Raw genomic sequence first — 21,685 nt, forward strand, 5'->3', positions numbered from 1 at the left:
GAACTAACGTTGTAGCAGAACACTAGAATTACTTGTGGAATTAAAATATATCCATACATCTGCCATCCCCCCCCCCAATTGTGATCAGTTGGTCTGTTGTGGAATCCAGCAGGGGGAGTTTCGTAAGCTCCACCACTGTTTCTACTGGACAGTCCAGGTTGGTGAACAAATGATTCTTAGCAAATTGTTGCCAGAGGCCAGGACTTATCTGTTGGGATCTGAGAGCCCTGAACTTCACCTTCTTCCCTGAGCACTGCTTGTGCTTCCCCACCCTTTGTGCAGCCTGATGCCTATGCCTGGAATGGTCTCTTGGGATAGATCATGAAGGGCCTGGAATGCTGAAGACATTGACAATATTGCAGAGGCCACAGTGTCTCGTGAGAGGGTGCTCAGAGGACCTACCTGTGGTCAAATGAGTGTTTTGGAAATATCTCTTCAGAGTTAGTGAGGAAAATGGACTGAGTAGGGCCTAAAATAGACACAGGAGGACCAGTTATGATGCTGTGGAAGGATCCAGGAGAGAAAGGGTAAGGGACAGAACGTAAGGGATGACTTGGAGTAAGAATCCAGGCAGTACAGTCGACTTTGCCTGATGGCATAAGGAACAGAAGGGAGTCAAGAGCTGTTTGCAAGTTCCCCTCTCATTGCTCTGTGGGTGCTGAGCCACCCGCCTGGGGAGGAGCAGATCGGAGGGGAGCTGGGAGCTCGGCTCTGGGCATGTGTGTAGGCTTGGCAGGGTGGTGGGGGGAGCTGCTGTGCAACCTCTGTGTGCCATTGTCCAGGGACAGTTGTGCATATGCGCTTGGCTCTTGGGAGAGAGCTGGGTTGGGAGATAGATCTGAGTGTGGACAGCTCTGGGGTGGCAGTTACAGTCGTAAGTGAAGATGAGATCACCTTGGAGGCAACCTGGAAAGCGAGAGGAGATGCTGAAATTGACTCGCAGGATGCCCTTCTATTTATATATTTCTCTGTGAGAGAAACAGTAGAAGACCTTGTATCTCCCTGGTAGTTTGGCAGAGACAGTGCAGTGCAGAGAAAGAGGACGGGCTTTAGACGAGGTGCTAGTACCAGCTGGCCCACTGACCAATGAGCGAGAAGCCTTTTTACCTGCATTTACTCGAATGTGTTCCTTCAGTTGCAAAACAGTTTCCAAAACCAAATGAAATGGAGTTTGAAAGTGTCTGTTTGGTGCTATGGAGTACAAATATATGTGCCTATCATAGTTGACTCCCAGCTAATGGTAACATTGACCAAAATGATTCTGTAAAATATAAAATCACTGGAAACATTTGCCTCTGTTGCTCACCCTCACCTAAACCAGCAGATCTCTGTGTTCCAAGGTGTATTTTCGAAATGAGCGGGTAACTGCAGTTAATGTGGACTGTATCACACACTCAACTATAACCTGATCTGGACTTACAGAGCTCAGGAATAGCAGGCACTCTTAGCGATCATCTTCCAGCCCTTTGTTTTAAGAGCAGAGAAGCCGGCACATTCCCATTCACACAGAGGAGCGCCCCGCCCCTACCCATTTTCAGTCTCACTCTGCCCTGCTTATCTCCCAGTGAAGGGTGGGCCTGGTTGAGTTCCCAGAGGTTCTTTCTGTGATGTTTCACATCTGAGAGGAGACCAGCCTCTCTTGGGATCAGCGAGTAAGTGGAAGGAGACGGATTCATTTTGCTGCTGCCTGTATCACACTACACCTGGGAGGTTTATAAATAGAACTTAGCACTCGGAGGACCACTGTGAAACTGAGGTAGAAAAATGATACTTGGGTATGAAATGCACCACGTACTTAGCGCCTGCACTATCAGAAGGTTCAGTGTCATCTTACTGAGTAGGCACTTAGGACTCTGACTGCTAAATACCAATTAACCAGTTTTTCATGAATATTTATGGCAGCCTTCCTGAATGGCTTGTGTTCGGGGCTGGAGCACACAACCCTACCCGGGAGTCTGCGGGTGCGGCAGTGCAGGACATCCGTGCCTGATGGCAGAGGTGCTCTGCCTCCCTCACTCCTGGAAGCCAGGGTCTGCCTGGGCCCTGGGCGGGGAGGACGCCTCACAGAGGGGCTGTCCCACTAGGTGCCCTGGACATACCTCTTACTTCCCACTTCGAGCCTGGCTTTCTTGTTGGCAGGGTTCATGGGCCGTCTTGCTTGGAGCTCGGCCTCTTCTCACAGCAGAGCTGTTCTTTCTAGTGCCCCCAACCTTGGGAGGAAATCTTTAACTTTAGACTCACTGTAATTGTGTGGCTCTGTTTAGAGCCCCAAACTGCCTCACTGTGATTTTCTGTATCCTTCTCACCTAACTTTACCCCCATCCTTACCTATCTCTGTTCCCCAGCCTTGCTTTGCCCTCCCCACAGAACCCAATTTTATTTCCCCCAGTGTGATTCTGCCCTCTGTCTGACTTTACCTGTCTTCTCCCACTCTAACGGGGTTTTGATAGCATTTTGTGTTAATATAGTTGTGTTTGTATCCCTAAGCATCATTTTTTTTTGCTTGTTTAGTTTCTAAAGAAAGTGTCATAGCGTATGTAGTATTGCCTTTTTTTTTAAGTAAGCATTGCTTCTAAGATTCATTTTAATTATTTTCCCAGCCTGTCTCCCAGTTATTAACTCTGTCCATGGTACTGACACAAATATCTTTGTTGAACAGAAAGTTTTTGTTTTTTTTTTTTAAATTGAGGTATAGCTAGTTACAGTGTGTCAATGTCTGGTGTACAGCATAATGTCCCAGTCATGCATATGCATATACACACACACACACATACACACACACTTATATTCATTTTCATATTCTTTTTCATGAAAGGTTATTGCAAGATATTGAATATAGTTCCCTGTGTTATACAGAAGAAATTTGTTTTTTGTCTGTTTTTGTGTATAGTGGTTAACATTTGCAAATCTCAAACTCCCAGATTTATCCTTTCCCACCCTTGAGCAGAAGTCTTAATTAAAATTTCTTTGTATCCCCATTCTTTAGCACAGTCCTTAAAAAAAAACAGTAGATGATCTATGTTGTGATAATGGTGTTGAAAATACAATCAGAGGCTAGACGGACATAGACAAGCAAGAAACAGTAGATTGATTATCCCATTAGTGAACAGAATATACTCTACTGACACACCTAAATTTTCGGATGATTTGTTACCAGAGAAGGAAACAATGGAGGGACTTAATGATGTGTTCAGAGACAAGGTGTCCTTCCTCCTGTGCCTTAGCCAGCTTTCTCTCCTCCTGTTTTGCAGCTTCACTGTGTTTTGGGGTCTTCAGTGCATGTTGTTCCTGCCTCTTCATCCTCTCTCAGGGAGTGTCCAGTCCAGGGAAATAGAGCTGGAACTGTCTGAGCCTTGGAGCCCCTGCAGTCAGCCCCCTTCCCATGGGCAAGATGGGGAGACTGAACTTAGGGCAGGAGCCACCAAGTTTGATCTACAGGCAGTGAATCACACACCTCTAGGGAGCACCAGACCCTGGGCTCAGCCTCTGTGGACCATCATACACAATAGCCCTGGCTGGGGCTCTATTCTTGGCACAGTCCAGGTGCTGGCCTGCCCACCCAAGCCCTGCATCTGAGATTAGCCATCATGGGACTTCTGTTCTAGTGGGGAGGACAGGGGTAGAAGGAATACTACGTGGGTGAGTAAAATATTATTAAGTTGTACATGAATGCTGTGAAGTTAGGTTAGTTAGAAAAGGGCTTCTGAAGAAGTGATATTTTAGCTGAGGAGGTGATGTTAAGTCAGCTAGCACTGAGGATGCCTGATTCGTGCCTATTATCTTATACCGAGGCTGGATTTGTTAGAGGGATTCACTAATGGATGCTTAGTTACACACGAAGGGGCTGTGATGCTGATAGAGATGTCACAACACAGCCCAGTGGCAAATTGTACAGGGGCAGGGAAGCCTGTGTTCTAGTTTGTGCTTGATGTCTCACTAGTGAGAACTCTGGGAATATCACTTGGCCTTTCCAGACTTTAGTTTTATCCTCTTTAAAATGAGAAGGCTGGTACCCAATAGTCTTATGAGTCCTAAGCAAAGGATAACATGGCTAAGAGTTTTGTACACCATTTGAGCATGATGTAAACCAGTGGTATTAATTAATTACACTGAAAAGCAGTAATGTGTGAGCTGCCATAAGGCAGAATATGATTGAGTACCAGGCATTAAGAGTCATGTGGTCAGAGAAGGGAAGTTTGAACTGGGGTAGCTTCAGGCAGCTGTGAAGGAGGAAGGAATAAAGGAATAAAGCCCTGTGTGGCTTGAACGTAGTGAACAAAGAGCAGAGTGGCACGTGATGAAGCTAGAAGGAGAGGTGCTGGCTCATGGAGGGTATTAGACATGACCCTTAGAGGGCAGACTGGACAGCTTAAAGCTGGGGAGAGGTATGATCCAATGTTCACTACAAAAGATCATGTAAGAAGGATGTATTGCAGGAAGATGACAGTGAGGGTTACAAAGCTGCTGCTGTAATACTGGTCAGAGATGATGGTGGCTGGGACTAAGAGGTACAGAGAAGGGAGCAGACTATGTTGGGAGATGAATTCAACTGGACGTGCTGGCTTGAGGGAAGGGGAGCAATCCACAGTGACTGCAGGGTTTCTGGCTGAAGTCGGTGAGTGGAGGCTGGTGCCACTTACGCAGAGAAGGCATTGATGGGTGGGGGAAACGGGAAGGGACAGGGAGAGTCTTTGGTGCCAGGAACCCTGCAGTGCAGGTTCAAGGTTAAAGCAATTCCCTGCCCTCTGGGAGCTGTCAGGTCAATGACAGATGTGTGGATGGACTGTGGTGGTTAGAACAGGGGGTTGCATCTTTTTACAGATTGAAGGTTTGTGGCAGTGTTGCTCAACCTCTGTGTTGAGCAAGTCTTTGGGCACCATTTTTCCAACAACATTTACTCACTTTATGTGTCTATGTCACATTTTGGTAATTGTCATAATATTTCAAACCTTTTTAAAAAAATTTTTTTAGCATTTTTTATTGAGTTATAATCACTTTACAATGTGTCAAATTCCAGTGTAGAGCACAATTTTTCGGTTATACATGAACATATGTATATTCATTGTCACATTTTTTTCTCTGTGAGCTACCATAAGATCTTGTATATATTTCCCTGTGCTATACAGTGTAATCTTGTTTATCTGTTCTACATTTTGAAATCCCAGTCTGTCCCTTCCCACCCCCGCTCCCTTGGCAACCACAAGTTTATATTCTATGTCTATGAGTCTGTTTCTGATTTGTATTTTTGTTTTGTTTATATTTCACATATGAGCAATCTCATATAGTATTTTTCTTTCTCTTTCTGGCTTACTTCACTTAGAATGATATTCTCCAAGAATATCCATGTTGCTGCAAATGGCGTTATGTTGTTGGTTTTTATGGCTGAATAGTATTCCATTGTATAAATGTACCACTTTTTCTTTATCCAGTCATCTGTTGATGGATATTTAGGCTGTTTCCATGTCTTGGCTATTGTAAATAGTGCTGCTCAGAACATTGGGGTGCAGGTGTCTTTTTATTTCAAACTTTTTCACAATTACTATGTTTGTTATGGTGGTCTGTGATCTTTGATGTTACCATTGAAATTGTTTTGGGGTGCTACAAACCATGCCCATGTAAAAGGGTGAACTTAATAAATGTTTTGCGTGTTCTTACTGCTCTGCTGATGAGCTGTTCCCCCATTTCTCTCCCTCTTCTCTGACCTCCCTGTTTTCTGAGACACAACGTTGAAATTAGGCCAATTAATAACCCTACAATGGCTGCTAAGTATTCAAGTGTAAGGAAGAGTCAACTGATGCAGCAAACTTCATTGTTGTCTTATTTTAAGAAACTGCCACAGCCACCCCAGCCTTTAGCAACCACTACCCTGGTCAGTCAGCAGCAAGACCCCCCAGAAGCAAAAAGGTTACAACTGGCTGAAGGCTCAGATGATGGTTAGCATCTTTTTGCAATAAAGTATTTTAAAATTAAGATGTGTACCCTTTTTTAGACATAATGCTACTATACACTTAATAGACTACAACACAGAGTAAACATAAGTCATATGCACTGGAAAACCAAAAAATTCCTGTGACTGGCCATATCGCAATCTTCTCTTGGGATACTCACTTTATTGTGGTGGTGTGGAAACCAACCCACAATGCAGTATCTCCAAGGTATGCCTGTGAAGGGAGCCTCACTGGGCTCAAAACAAAAGGATTTATTGAAAAGCAAATGGCCCCAAGCTGTCAGCTAAGTCATGTCTACAATTGGGCTGAGCGGGTGGAGCCGTACTTTGGTTGTGTTTTTGAAGGATGTCCGGTAGCATTTCATACTTGGAAATATCTCCCTCACAACCAGTGCTGAGTAACTGAAATTTGAAACTGAGAGCTTTTCCCCACCCGTACTTCCTGTTACAATTTCGGTCACAGAATCATTGAATGTCAGAGATAGATTAGATCACTGGGGGAGTCCGAGTCACAGCCTTGTACTTGACAAGATAAAAGACAGAGGCTCAAAGAAGTGACCCAAAGTCACGCAGCAAGTGAAATGACCGCACAGGGCCTGACATCAATATGAGGTGAAATGTGACAATGTCTTAGAAGTGATTCAGAGCAAATGATGTGACACTTGAGGAGGCAGAGAAAGAATGGCCCGCTGGGATGTCTAAGCCAGATCCGGGGTGCTGTGGACACGGGTAGGACCTCAGTAGAAGGGTGTTTGTTGATGGTGATTTCAGGTAGAGAGAAAACCACAAATGGCGGTGGTGGGAATGTGTGCGGTTTCAGAGACTGAGAAGTAGCCCATTTTGGCTGGACTACAATACCATCATCTTATAAGAAGCGTAGAGATCATTTCATATAATCTTGCAGCCAGTCTGTAAGAGGGGGGGATCCTCTGTAATGTGCTTATGGCTTACAAAGAACCCGCTGATGGCAGAACCAGGACTCAGAAGATCCTCAGCCCAAAAGCCCAGTGCTCTGTTCTTAGCACCAGTGTTTGCCCACGCTCATTTTAGCTTAGGGGATGTGTGTTGTGGGGGATTTCAGCTGTTCAACTAAGGAGTTTGGACTTGATCAATAAGCAAGGAGTAGTGAACTTTTTTTGAGTGGAGAGAGCATGGTTAGTGCTGTGCTTCAGACATTTAATCTGGCAGGAGTGTTAGGGTGAACTGAGACCTAGGTACCCACATCAGGGTGACCGCATAGGAGAGCATGAGCATAGCTGGGGATCAAAGTCATAAGAGACGCTGGACTGAGATAACCTGAGAGTCCAAGAAGTTAGTCGCCTTGTCCAAAGTCACATAGCTAACCAGTGCACGTGAGGGTCACAGTCAAGTTTGCCTTTACCTCCCATTTTCTGGTTTGTGTTCTCTGAGTTGAGAGAAAAGCTGATGTGTGCAGAGCAGAGTGAGAATACTATTGCATATCAGCCCGTAAGGCCAGCTCGTGGGCTGTTAGAAATAGTGTATGTACGCGTCACGTGCCCGCCCTGAAGTAGCCGAGGAAGGGGGCTGGGCAGGCATGCGGCACTGCAACAGAGAGCAATGAAAGTCATCAGTTTTTTCAAATGTTTTCAATTGGTCCAAGTCAGGGAAATTGTTAAAAGGTCCTTGTTGGTCTAAGAAGAGTTGAATTTACCTGACTTGAGTCTTCTAATCAACACCAGGCTGAATACCCATCAAATTAGGCAGGAGTCAGCACCAGTGGTCATTGCCCACACTTCCTCACGCCCAGGAGCCTTGAATGTAAAGATTGTTAAAGCTTTGGGACACTAATCTATAAAGAAAAAAATATATATATACATATATATATATGTATGTATATGTATAACTGAATCACTTTTCTGTACACCTGAGACTAACATTGTAAATCAACTACATTTCAATAAAAAAAAGTTTTTAAGCTCAAAAAAAATTTGGGGAATATTTATAACTCCTGTCAGAGCTTGGCCATGTATATACATTTTCATCAGAATGCCAAAATGTGCCTCCGTGTCCTGCCAGTTTTTATGTTTCCCTGCCTTGATTCCCTCTCTTTCTCAGGTCCTGACACTTTGTTGTCAGGTAAGCTAGGCCTGCCTCTCTTGACTTTCTGGCCACTGACATTTGGAATAGCCTGCTTGCTCCTCAAACTTCTCTTCCCTCTCCTTTTCAGTCACTTCCCAGTGATGCACAGGGCAGTTGCCATCTTGACACTGCAAGTAAAAAGTGGCAGGTGTCACCCATCTGTGCTTTCTTTTCTGTGCTGTATGTAATATGTTATCTGGTCTTCTTGCAGTCCAGTCCCTGGGCGCCGTGTTGCCACAGGAGCCTGGCGGTGCTCACCTCCCCTCTCCCCTCGCCAACCTCCCCCGACCAGCAACGATCTGATTAACTCTCTCCTGGTGTCTGTGTGTTGCTCCCAGGGATCCTGATTAAGTTCTTCAGACAGTGTATATCTCTCCATTTGACACGGTTCTTTGCGGAGGACTAAGCCTTAGACACAACCTATGCTCATCCAGTTTAGGTTACACATACAGACTCTGGGCAAAACTGCAAACTTTTGGGTATGGCTCCTGCAATTTAGCTCTCCTTGTTGCAGATTCAGGTAGTTTTAAAGGTGGCATCAGACTTAGGTCTCCTTCAGATGTCTAGAGCCTTGCTTGTTGGACTCTTAGTCACTTGGAATGGTTGTGCTTCTAAGCAGTTGTCCAAGGAGTTGACTAGGATGGTGTTGAGAAGAGGAGGGGTGACACCTGTCCTGGTCCCCAGGGTCCAGTGGATGTTGTATAAAACAGATAAATGAGAATGGGAGATACAAGCACCCACAGCCGCCTTTAGAGGCTACCTTTCAATGTAAAGATTTCACAGGAACAAGGAGAGGAGAAACAGACACTCAGGTGACGGTGGAATCCTAGCACTACAGCGCTCTCAGAAAGCTGCTTCTCAGCCCATCCTCCAAATACTAGGTGGGATGGGTGGTATAGCCAATTGGAAAGATCTATTTATTTTTCAGCTGCATTTTCTCATTAGTGTCTACTAGCCACCTGCATTCACTCAAGTCTTTCCCCACGTAAAGACTGTGTGTGAGCTGAGACCACACAGCTCTTGGCTGACCTTGAGGAACAGCTGGAGGTTAAGGTTTCTGCAGCCCAGCTAGTGCACCTGACACTCCCCCTGTACCCCCACTTTCAGACTGGTTTTTGTCTGTCTGGTCAATCTCTAGTTGACGTCAGTGTCACTTTTTCATTGTCTTGGCTGTTCATTCGTTCACCTGTGCTAATAAGCTAGTCTGCCTGTGTTGCTAGTTGCCGAGGTGACGCAGGCAGCCCATGGTGGCCTCCTGTCCTTTCTTCTGTAACTGGCCCTGCCCAGAAAGCCACAGCAGCTGGTGTTGGAGCACTGGGCTGGTGCCAGGAGACCTGTGTTCTAAACCTGCTGTCACGCTTCTCAGATTATTCACATGGAAGGAAGAGGGCTGGTGGATCCCGAAGTTGCTTCTACTCCAGCATTTATATCTTGGGTGTATTCTTTGTGCCAGGCACTGTTAGAGGTGCTGGAGGTTGAAAGCAAAGTGCCAGCCCACCTGGCAGTGGACTTGTGAACTGGAGGTAGATGGCTGAGTGCAGCCCTCACAAGCAATTCATTTCCCAAACTCCAGGCCCAAATGTTTGTTCCTACTCCCTGCTTGAATATCTGTGTTCCCTGGAGGCTGCTCTTTCCATTACTTGTCTGTCTTCATACTCTGTTTAAAGGGATAAATGTGGATACATTTTATCTGGTATAGAGTATCTTCTTTCTGCCTTCCATTTGGTCTGAGTGAACTCCTTCTTACTGCAACTGGTAGCTGTTGTATCTAATTTCTGAGAAACTTGAGGCAGGATCAGCCTGGTGGTGAGTAGCATGCCCTTTTTGACACATCTGCATGAACAAAAATGTTCAAACTGCGTCTGCTGGCATCTAGGCTCCAGTACAAGAGGAGAAGAAAAGATCTTTGTTCTTGAAGAAAGTGTAACTTATACAGTGGCACAAGATGGGCATGTAACAGAAAGGTGAGATTGTATAGCTGAGAGTGCATGGATGTAAATTCTCAGGGGATGTATAGATAAGAAAGTGAGCTGGGGTGGAGGGGGGTTACTGCATCCAGAGAGAACTTGGGGGAGTAACCCAACGCCTACATCCCCCTTCCTGTGAGTCATTAAATAAGGCACCTGCCGTTTGTAAGCCCTTCTCAGAGCCCCTTCTTTCTCCCTCTTTCAGATCTAGTGCAAGCATTTGAAGAGGGTGGCCTATTTTTATGCTGTCCCTCACATTTATTCCTAGAGAACGGAAGGGTGCTCCTGATGGGGCTCAGGCCCTTGTCAACAGAGTCCTTGGAAGGCAGTAGAGCACCCCCATGGCCAGCGACTGACCGGAGCTTTTTCCTTTGCAGAGATGAGAAGAACCAGTCCATCATAGTCAGCGGGGAGTCCGGAGCCGGCAAGACCGTGTCAGCCAAGTACGCCATGCGCTATTTTGCTACGGTTAGTGGCTCAGCCGGTGACACCAACATCGAAGAGAGGGTCCTGGCGTCCAGTCCCATCATGGAGGTAAAGCTGTCCAAATGTCCTTGGCCTTCTTGGCTGGAGTTCCTTCTGCTGGCAGTAAGACTGCTGAGCATCCAGCCTTGCGTGGTTGATCATAAGAATTCTTGGAAACAGCTCATGGGGTGAGCATTCACGCCTCTCCCTGAGAACACATTGTCCACTGCTGAGGAAAAAATTATAAAGGTGCCCCTAAAACCACAGATTTGGGAATATTTTGAGCTGGTAGCCCAGGTTCCCAATATTGGGTAGAATGTCCACGTCACGTTTTCCTTGTGCCTTAACTCTGCTGACTAGTGTAGTGACAGCCATCCCCATCTGCTGCCATCTCTGCTGCGTTCCCTCCCCACTGCCAATCTGTGTCCGCACATCAGTGCTTCACCAAACCGTCCGATGCTCTGAAGGCCCACTGAATCAGGAGGGCAATTTTCATGGGGATGGGGAGGCCTAGGTAAAAGATTCCCATTTTTCCCCCAAAAATATTTGGATATTTTATCTTTTGCGGGAAGATAGAGTTAAAAGCTGTGTGACACCATAGAATCTGTTGAAGATCCTCAGAAAATGTTATCTATGTTGGCACGAACTGGCCAGGGCAGCTTTTGTCTCTTTTTGTCAGCTTTTGTATCTTCTCCAGCCCTGACCCTCACATCCCTGGCCCAGTGGCCTCAGAGCAGTCAGTACAAGTGCAGGGTCAGAGATCATCATTCTAAGTGGAGTAAGCCAGAAAAAGGAAGAAAAATACCATGTGATATCACTCATATGTGGAATCTAAAAAAAAGAGAGAGAGAGACACACACAAACTTATTTACAAAATAGAAACAGACTCACAGACATAGAAAACAAACTTATGGTCATCAGAGGGGGAAAAGGGGTGGGAAGGGATAAATTGGGAGTTTGAGATTTGCAGATACTAACTACTATACGCAAAATAGATAAACAACAGATTTCTTCTATATAGCACAGGGAACTATATTCAATATCTTATAGTAACCTATAATGAAAAAGAATATGAAAACAAATGTATGTATATATATATGTATATCTAAAGCACTATGCTGTACACCGGAAACTGACACAACATTGTAAACTGACTATACTTCAATTAAAACCAAAAAGACACAAGTGCAGGGCCAGAGACATTTCCAAAAACATAGATCTTGCTGTAACAAACCATGTTACAGGGTCAGAACTCCATTTCTTTTTTTTCTCCCTTTCCTCTATAAGAACTTGATTCTGATGGAGTGGAACTAAATGGCCACCCCGTCCGTGGACCAGCTTTGATTTCCTGCCTTTGAAGCTGAGGCTCTTCATGATTGTCTGGGTTACGGTCTCGTAGGAGTAGGCCCTTCTGCCAGCCCCGAGGAGCCCCTTTGTTTTAGTGAGAAGAGATTCACTTGAGACCGAAAGCTGCCAAAATAGCATCAGATTTCTCTGCACAGCCTTGAGCCCCATCAGTTAAGACACAAGGCACCAGTGTGGTTAGGCCTTCAGATTATTTTGGAGCTGGAGGAACAAGAACCTGCCTGGACCTTCTTGCCAGGTCCCCTCTCTCCCCCTCTTCCTTTATTAAGTGCAGGAGGAAATTCTGAGTCTCGATTTGTAGGCATTCATTGATGATCCAGGCAAAATCTCCTGCCTACAGAGTTGTATTATCCGGAGAACTTTTATTCTCTGATGAGTAATAGGACACAACATAAATTCACTGAGAGCTAGACAAAAGCGAGTTTCGGTATCTGTTCTTACGTGAATTGGGAAATGGTCAATACAGTTGAAGGCTCTTTCACCAAATCAGATGAAAACAAAGAGAAAAACTGTTATTCGATTCCAGTTGTTCCTAAACTTGACTGTGCGTCAGGTCCCCTGGAGGGCTTGTTGAAGCAGATTGCTGGGCCCCCTCCCGGAGTCTCTGACTCAGAAGACCTGGTGGGCCTGAGCGTCCACCCTCCTCACAAGTTCCTAGATGGTCCCGATGCTGCTGGTCTGGCCTCCACAGTTTGAAAACCATTGACCTATTTAGTGCCAAAAAGGTAAGAAGGACTCACTGGAAAATGTGGAAGGATGGAAGGAAATAACCCTCCATGATCCTACAGTCTGCTGATAATTCAATATTTTGGTATATTTCCTTTCACTGAATATTATGGTATAAGCCTTGTTCTTCTATCATTAAGCTTTTTATAAACTTACTGGCTATAAACACACATTAATAGATGCCTTTACTATAAGTTAACTCCCTATTGTGAGACATTTAGTTGAGAGCCTCTTTGCTCACAGCATTTATCCTGAGCCCCAAGATGGGGGCCTGGCCATTGCCTTGATTCTGGAGGCCACCTTCCTTGGACCATCTACTGCACTTAAATGAAGGCATTGAGACAACACTCTACAGTTAGCATCATGTTTCGTCTCAGATGGGAGTGAAACCAGGATTTCAGCTTCCTCTTTGCCTCTGAGTTTCAAAACTCAGTAGTAAGATTTTTTAGGTAGTAAGATTGCAAAGACACGGAGTGCCTCTTTTTTTGGAGGTAAAGTGAAAATTAGTTATTCTGGGCAAATCAGAGATAGTAAGAAACCTGCTTGATCTGTGGTGACTGAAGACAGTTCTTGTTAGTCAAGATGGGAAATTAATGAGACAGATCACTGCATTATTAAACAGGTATGGGACACAAGGGGAATGATTTTTAAAATTTTATCATTTTGTCCTGGTAAAAAACATACATAATATAAAACTTACCATATTAACTTACCATTTTAAGTGTACAGTTGAGTGCAACCATTACCACTATCCATTTCCAGAATTTATTCGTCATCCCAAACAGAAACTAGTACCCACTGAACAGTGACATCCTGGTCACCCCTCCACTCAGCCTCTGGTAGCTTCTATTCTAATTTCTAGGCCTCTTCTAGGCCCCTCATGTAAGTGGAATCGTACAACATAAGTCCCTTTAGTGTCAGGCTGATTTCACAGAGCATAATATTTCCAAGGGTCACCCGTGTTGCAGCCTGCATCAGTACTTTGTTTCTTTTGCTGGATGCATAGTATTTTGTTGCAGGTATATACCACTGTTTGTTTATCCATTCCTCTGACGGTGGATCGTTGGGTTGTTTCCACCTTTTGGCTAGTGTGAATAACGCTGCTGTGAACCTTGGTGTGCACCTGCCTGTTTGGGTCTCTGCTTTGGGGATGTCTTTTAAATGGCAGTCGTCTGAAATGCTCTAATGTTTTCAGTACCCATTGTGGCCTGGGTAGGCTGTTGGACTGCTGGGGAGGCATGGGAGAAATGTGAGAGCGGCATGCACACCCCTAGAGGAGGAGTATGTACGTGAACCAGCCTAATCTTACATGATGTCGTGTAAACAAATGCTACAGTGATTTGGGCTCAAAGCATTAAGTTTCTACAGTTGTGCAAATTAGTACTTTGGAAACTATGTGGGTAGGTCCAGAAGGCTCATTCTGTCAGGTGAAGAACTTTGTTATCATAGAGGCTATCCCTTGAGCTGTTTTTAAGTGTTAGACTTGAGAAAAACGTTGGACATGAACATGGAAAGGAAGAGTTATTGCCAGGAGGAGGTCTGGGTGGAATCAGAGTGTTGCCAAGCAGAGAAAGGAGCTGAAAGCAGCTTCTGCACTGCCCAGACAAACCCAGCTTTTCCCAGGTTCAGAGTCTAACGTGGGCCCGTGCGTCAGGAAGCCCAGTCAGCTTTGTGGCTTCTCAGAGGATGATAGCCAATACAAGGCAGGTCTTAATCAGGGCACAACTGATCACTGATACTCTGGCCCTGTCCCGGGGAAGGATGGCACCTCCCAACGAAGCCGTCCGTTACGGTCGCGTCACCACCTCATTAGTTCTGCAGCCCGGCCACTGCAGGTGCCGCCTGGGGAGACGGAGCGCTGAGGGCTGTCTGAGGAGGCGGGATTCCCAGTGGGCTGCGCTAAGTGGCAGTCATGTGGATTAAAGGCGACGTGAGGGTGGACTGGGATTGGCTGGGGTGGGTTGGGATGATTTACTGTCAGCCCCAAGCTAGAGCTCTCTGACCCCATTCTGCGTAAGAGCTTGTCAGCATCCTGGGAGTGACTGGTCCACCGGGCTGCGCTGATTAAGAAGACATTGCTAATCAAGAGGCTGTTAGAGAAGGGACAGAATCCGCATCCAGCCCACAGGGGCTTCTTAGGGTGACTGGCGTCTGCAGGTATACAATTCCAGAAGCCCCAGAAACTGCCCTCATCCTGGGAGAAGGAAAGGGGGCTGGGATACAGTGAGCAAAATCAGTAGAAACCAAGTCCAGTCACTATGTAGTTTTCAGTGTTTGACCTTTTTTTAAGATAAAGAAACAAGAAGGCCTATAGCTGTTAACCTGCTCATACAAGAATCTGCCCCCGACGTATCCTGCTGATCCCCTCTGCTCTTGTCTCCTCTCCTGTTACAACACACTCGAGCCGTTCTGCACTGGTTCGTTCTCTCAGCATACCACTGTCCCTTTGCCCTGCTGTATTTGTAAATAAAACCCCTTTTACTTCCGCACGGTAAAACTCTACTCACCCTTTAAGATCCACTTCATTTTCCACTTAAAGCCTTTCTCATTCTGCTGGGACTGGCTAATTACTCCCTTCTCTGTTTCCACGCTAGTTGATATGTATCTTACTGTATAATCCCAGTCGTACTGAGATGATTTGTTCTGGTCCATTTTTGTATTACTGCATATTTGTGTATGCGTAAACCAGAAAGAAGGTAGTTCTATCGTACACAAATGGTATCATATTCTATCAACCATTTACAACTTGCTTTTCACCCAGTATTTTATTTGTCTGTGCATCATGCTCTAGTTAGTTGAATGGATTTATAGCATCCCACTGTAGGAGTATGCCACTTTTATCTATCTGTTCCCCCTACTGGTAGGCGTTTAGATTGTATTTTTTATTGTTAAATACAGTCTGCGTTAAATATTCTTTTGCACACCCCCTTGTGCACTTACGTGAGTTTCTCTAGGTGATATCTGGAAGTAGAGTTGCTGATTGTTAGGTGTTCAGTATGTTCAGTTTTACTAGGTATGCCCGGTTGTTCTTAAGAACAACTGTTGCAGTTTACACCTAGACCAGCAGTGTGTGAGAGCTCCTTTTCCCTCACGTCCTCATCGTCATTTCATAGTATCAGAGTTCTTCGTTGTTGCTGCTCTGAACCGTCATTTCAGTCTGTATTTCTCTGATTTCTGCTGAGGTTGAGTGTCTTCTGTTTATTGGTCACGTGAGTTTCTTCCATGAATTTTCTGCACACGTCGTTTGTTGATTTTTCAAATTTTAACTATTTGCTTCATACCTGTCTCTTTTGTTGGACTGTGGACTCAGGGTCAGAGCCTGGGGTTTGGGTTTTTGTTTTTTTTTTTTATCGTCTAGAACAGCTGGACTTGCTTTACTCAAGGCATCAAAATGTTCTCTAATAAACAAACAAACAATCTAGCAGTGGTTTACAAGGTCCTTCACACACACACAGAAGTTGGAAGTTCTTCATGCCCAGAGTGGAGTTGATGGACTTGGTAGTAATAACACAAGCAGCCTCATCCCTTTGTGGGTACCACTCTGTACTCTCGAAGTCCCTGTAGGTCCCTTATGTCACTTCTCAGAGCATCCTCGTGAAGTAAGGAGGATAGATCTTTTGGCAGTGGTCCTTAGACTGTGGGCAGGCTTTCTCTAAGCTATCACAGGAAGTGGCCTCAGGTATGATAAAGGTTCTTGTCGCCATTTTACAAATTACAAAAATTTGAATTTTTGGTTGAAACTGGATAATGCTTTAGAATTTTATACACATTGACCTTTGCTGATTGCATCCTCCTGATGTTAATATCTTCCTTTGTCCTCTGTGTTTCCTGCAAAAAAGAGTAGTAAAATTTAGAGGCCTGATTAGATTTAGGCTTGATTTTTTTTTTTTAAAGCCAAGAACCCTTTGTTGGTGGTGGTGTGTGTTCCCATTCCAACAGACAGAATATCTGCCCATCTTCCTGCAATGTCAGCAGCCATTGCTTATGCCCAGATCTGTTAATTCTTCAGGAGTTACAAAGTGGTGACGTTCTCATTCTATTTTTCCTCTTGCATTTATTAGCTGGAAGAAGTCTAGGAAGAGAAACTCCTCCTCGCCAACTAGTTACCCTGATAGTTTACATGGGAAAGTTAGGGTAGATGTTTGATTCCCTGTTTACTGGTTTTCAGAGTAATGAGTTGGTTCCTGCCATCCTCTGAAAGGCTCCCCTGCTCCCCAACTTCTTATAAGATAAAGGTGAGGATTAATATCTTTGCCTTTATTCTTTAATTTGACCTGCTGTTGGAGATGTGAGAAGTTACTCACATATGTGGCAGCTCCTGGCTGGTGGTGAGTAGTTTGGAGAGTTTGAAAAGGATTATGAATGGAATGAACACAGACTTTGGACTCAGGTGCATCTGAATTTATATCTTAGTGTTGCCATTACCCAGCCGTGTGACCCTGGACACAATACTTACCCTTCCTGAGCCTAAGTTTTGCCATGAGCATGAGGAAAGTTAATAATGCCTGTCTCCTGGGGTTCTTGTCTGGATTTGGGGAAACTGAACAGAGCCTGGCTTATGATGGAGGCCTGGGAAGCGATCACTTTTACCCACATTTTAGGGAATATAGCCATCCTTGCACTTTTCAGACAGGCTTGGCTTCTTGAAGTCTGACAGTAGTTTGTCACATGGTGCCTTGAAGGGTCAGAGCTCTCTCTTGGGGAGGGAAGTGGGTGCACTGAGGCCTCTCTACTGAAATGATGAGGTTGGTGGGTGCTGGAAGGGCATGCGTGATGACATCAACTCATAGGATTAGTTATCTCTTTGAGAGTTAACAAAGGTGTCAGAGAGGCGGTTTCTGTGATTCTGTAGACCTTTCCCTCATGGTCCCAGGGTGATTGCTACAGTTGTAGCCATCACACACACATTCCAGGCAGGAAGAAGGAAGACGAGAGGAAGATCAATGGGATGTACCTTCCAGCTTGTTAGTCCTCTTTAAAGAGGCCATCAATCAGCTATCACTCTCATTGGCCATCCTTAGGAGTAACGGAAGCAGAACAGTGAAGTTCTGTTTTATTTCTTTAGCTGGCCCATTGCCATCCTAATAGCAGAGACATTCTGGAAGGAGGGAAGAGGAGAGAACAGAGATGCTGCCACGAGCACACAATCCTGAAATTTAAGGAAATCCGCCTTGTTGTGCACACCTTTTGTTTGTTTATTTGTTCTGTACAGGCCATTGGAAATGCTAAAACCACTCGCAATGACAACAGCAGCCGATTTGGAAAGTACATTCAGATTGGCTTCGACAAGAGGTACCACATCATCGGGGCCAACATGAGGACCTACCTGTTGGAGAAGTCGCGCGTGGTCTTCCAGGTGGGCCGTGTGGCTTGGCCTTCATGTGCTTTTCCTGTGGGTGATGCTCACTCGCTCCCTGTTCCACTTCCTGTGCCTGGAGAGCATCTCATCTTTTGAACCTGGACTTGGATGGACTTGTTCTTTTGGTTTTCTCTCTCTCTCGCTCTCTTTTTTTCCGTTAATAAGTATTCATTTATAGGTATCAGACTTAAAATCTTTTACCCAGTATTGATATTTTTCAGTGGGCATTGCTTTTAGATTCCGTCAACAAACATATATTGTCTGTTACGTGTTCGCCCTTTGCTGGACACTAAAGGTACAGTGACAAATTAGACAGTTGTTTTCCTTGTGGACTTTAGAGTCTTACAATCAGGGGAATGGCGTATAGAGTCTGTGGGTCTTACTTGGTAAGTTATGTTGAAAGAATAAAAACCTACTTGGCCACTTACTTAGTTTCCTTTTCAAATAAATGGGATTCTTGCTTCTCATGTGACTCAGTTCTTCTTTACTCTGTGCTCACCTTTTGTTCTTTCCTTCCCATCTACTCCTTGCCCTCTCGGGGACTCTCTTCCTCCTCCGCCCTGGCCTTCAGTGGTGGTCAGCGTAGCTCACGACTCCAGGAGTAGTTCTCTCTGCCTCCCAGGTTGGGTTGAGCCACCCCACATCCCTCATTTCGCTGGAGCAAAGCAGATAGCCCGCTGTGCTGCGTTCAGGTCAACGTGCCGGCCGTGGCTCTGGCCAGACTCTCCTGAGCACCCCGTGGGCTTTCCTCATCCTTGTTGTCTTTGCTCAGGCCTCCTGAACACCCCCCGCCCACCCACACACATAGCTCTGTTTAAGGCAGGTCTGGCCCCCTTGTCCAGTCAGTCAAGGTCCAAAAATCGTGGACCTTTCCTGACCGTCCCAGCCTGACATGATGGGAAGGGTCATAGCTTTTACTTAGTTCCAAGCCTCCCCGAGGGGAAGGGGAGCCTGCAGCAGGGAAATTATAGTCTGCTCGACCTGAGCAGGCAGTACAGTTATCTGAGTAAGTGCTCATCGACTGACCCATCATTTGTGGATTAGCAGTGATGTTCCATAGAGGAAGGAAAAGAAAACACTGGTTTTTTGCGTATGTCAAGAGGTAAAAGTCTTCTGGTTGGAGGGAGGCCCCTGAAAAGTCTGCAGCTGGGAACTGAAGGTGGCAGAGGTGACCTTTGTCGCCCAGAGCACCCTGGAATACGAATGGGCGAGGGGACAGTCTTGGAGGTCACTGCCCTTAACACTGCTTAACTGTTCTCCTCCTGTAGGCAGAGGATGAGAGGAACTACCACATCTTTTACCAGCTCTGTGCTGCTGCCAGTCTCCCGGAATTTAAAGAGCTCGCACTGAGTAAGTACCCGCGTGCGTGCACGTCCTCGGGGCTGGGCTGCAGCTGCGGCTCGCGACGCGTCTGTGCTTGGCTCAGCGTTGTCTGTCGTGGGTCCGTGGCTCTGCCTCTTCCTTGGGCACGTGCCCTAGACCTCCATGAGCTTCATGCCCAATTGATTGCCAGCCACAGAACTTAAGAGGATGAGAGGTAGGGGGTTGCAACAGTGTCTGGCAGAGCTTAAAAGAATTTCCATGTATTATTATTTTGAAGAATATGTTTTCACTCTACGTCATAAGAAATGTGTCCCAGCCATGAGGATCTAGAGATTTGGCTAATGCACGTCACTTAATTGTGGCCAGCATGTTTTAAGTCATATTTGGGGATTGAGACCAAAAAAAAAGAAGGAGGAGGTGGAGGGAGACAGTGAGGATAAAGCAGGAGTAAGATCAGGGTGGCTCAAGAGGCTTATCAGTAAAGCCTGGGCCTCCGTGCGGAAGGTAAGGAGGGCATGGAAAAGTTTGACTGGACCGCAGAGCCTTGGCCGGCCGCGTGCCCTGGTCCCTCCTGAGCAGGGTGGGGGATGGGGGTGGAGCAACCCAAGTGCCTCCCAACTGGGGCCACTGGGTGAGTCAGCTTGTTGCTGCATCAGATAAAAAGACAGCCTTTCAGTGGGTCCCAGTCACCCTTTGTTTCTGCTCTTGCTGTTTGCTGAGGGGCCACAGTGAGTTCTGTATGCCTTGAGACTGTTGACTTTGGAGCCAGGGGAGTGGAGGCCAGGGCCGAGCAAGAAGAGCTGGCGGACTCTAGCTCTCGACACTGCACTGACACAGCCCCCTCCGGGGCCTGGAGCCACCCGCTTCTGTGTGCAAGCTTTGTCTTGGCTCTTGACTGACTCAGCTGCTGATGCGTGGGATGAAGGCAGACCCCAGGGCCGTGCAGCTCCCCCATCCCTGGCCTGTCGTCTGTATATTTGGGAGGTGTGGGTAGGTCCAGCACTAGCAGATGGTGTAAAGACCTGGGCATCTCGACAGAGGTGAGCTGGTCTCTGTGCAGCTGTAAGAGAAACAGACTTCTCAGACTTTGCCGTCCCAGACCCAATTCCTAGTCATCTCAAAGGCCCAGCAGCAGATCCACCTCTGACCGCTCCAGCCTATGCTCCCAGCAGGTAAAATACAGCAAGTAGTTCAAACCTTGGTCTGCCTTCTTAACTCTGCTTCACTAGCGGGTGGGTTCCGGTAGCATTCAGTGCCTGTGCCATGTGATTGGGCTTCGGTTCCTTCCTTCATTCATCAAACCCTTTGCAGGCAAGGTAGGCACTGGGGATGTAGCATTAAACTAAGCAGTTATGGGTCCTGCTCCTGCTTAGCTTGCATTTACGATACAGATAAGGGTGTGTAAGGTGAAGCACAGCTGAGGTGGATCAGCAGCTGCTCAGGGAAGTAAATTTAAACTGGGCCCCAGGGGAGGAAGCCTTGGATGACATATATGACAGTGGTTTTGTACTGTACTCGGGCTGTTCGGTGCTTGCAGCTCTGATTCTCCCTGGTGAGATTGTAAACTCCTTGGGGACAAGGAATGACTGTTACAAGCCTTGTCTGATGAGTACTGCCCTGAGCTGGGCTCTGATATTGGCTTCTAGTCACAAGGGACCGGGGAGGCAGCCAGGTCAAAGGCCCCTGGACTTCTATGGGCTCAACTGGACTTCTCAGGGCCAACCCATGGGAGATGAAAACTGGTTCCCAGGGCCAATTTTATAGAAAATGAATGAATAATGGCAAGGTCCATCTTGACTGTATGTAGACCATTTTATCCCAAATGTAACTTTAAGGTAATAGGAAAGAAATCCCCCCCCCCCACTTACACAAGTGCATTGAGGTGAAAAATGACTTTACTCCATGTTTCAGCGAGATACAGACTCCTTGAACTCCTGGCTGGAGCAGTTGAAAACTACCCAGTTCAATCAATTTCTTGCTTTCTTACCTACATGTGCCCTCCAAGAGCATCTTGGAATGAAGTGAAGAGCCTTTGATAAGCTCTTGTGCTCAGGCATGAGGCTGTCTTCTGCCTTGTGGGCCGATTGGCTGTGAGCCCTGAAGCTTGACATTTAGTTCCACTGATAACCCTGGTGGAGTGGATGGAACCGTCAAATAAATGAAGGAAAAGCCAGCAGCTCCTAGTAAATACTGAGACCTGCCTCACCTCTTTCCCCCTTTTCTTCACCTAAACTGTGCTGTTCAAATGCACAGAAGTCTCTGTAAAACACCTTGGCCCTGCAGGAGTTTTGTGCATTTGTCTGAGAATGGTGTGGACGGTTTTGCATACAGTCCATCCATACTTTCCTCTGCCCCGTTGTTGGTGGTCTATTGCATTGAAATGGCTTCAGGATGAGATTTTTTTTTTAAATGGTACAATGAATAATTTATTAC

General features: G+C 46.0%; 1 protein-coding gene across 2 annotated transcripts in view; it reads left to right on the top strand.

The window, feature by feature from the left end:
- Positions 1-21,685, top strand: part of MYO5B (myosin VB) — a 289,752-nt gene that overhangs the window by 156,959 nt on the left and 111,108 nt on the right. For both annotated transcript variants that reach the window (XM_072952259.1, XM_072952258.1), the window contains exons 5-7: positions 10,392-10,548; positions 17,783-17,926; positions 19,198-19,279. In XM_072952259.1, coding sequence (XP_072808360.1) covers positions 10,392-10,548; positions 17,783-17,926; positions 19,198-19,279 — 383 coding nt within the window. The remainder of the gene's footprint in view (positions 1-10,391; positions 10,549-17,782; positions 17,927-19,197; positions 19,280-21,685) is intronic.

This window comes from Vicugna pacos, chromosome 30, assembly GCF_048564905.1.
Source record: "Vicugna pacos chromosome 30, VicPac4, whole genome shotgun sequence".
NCBI classification, from domain to species: Eukaryota; Metazoa; Chordata; class Mammalia; order Artiodactyla; family Camelidae; genus Vicugna; species Vicugna pacos.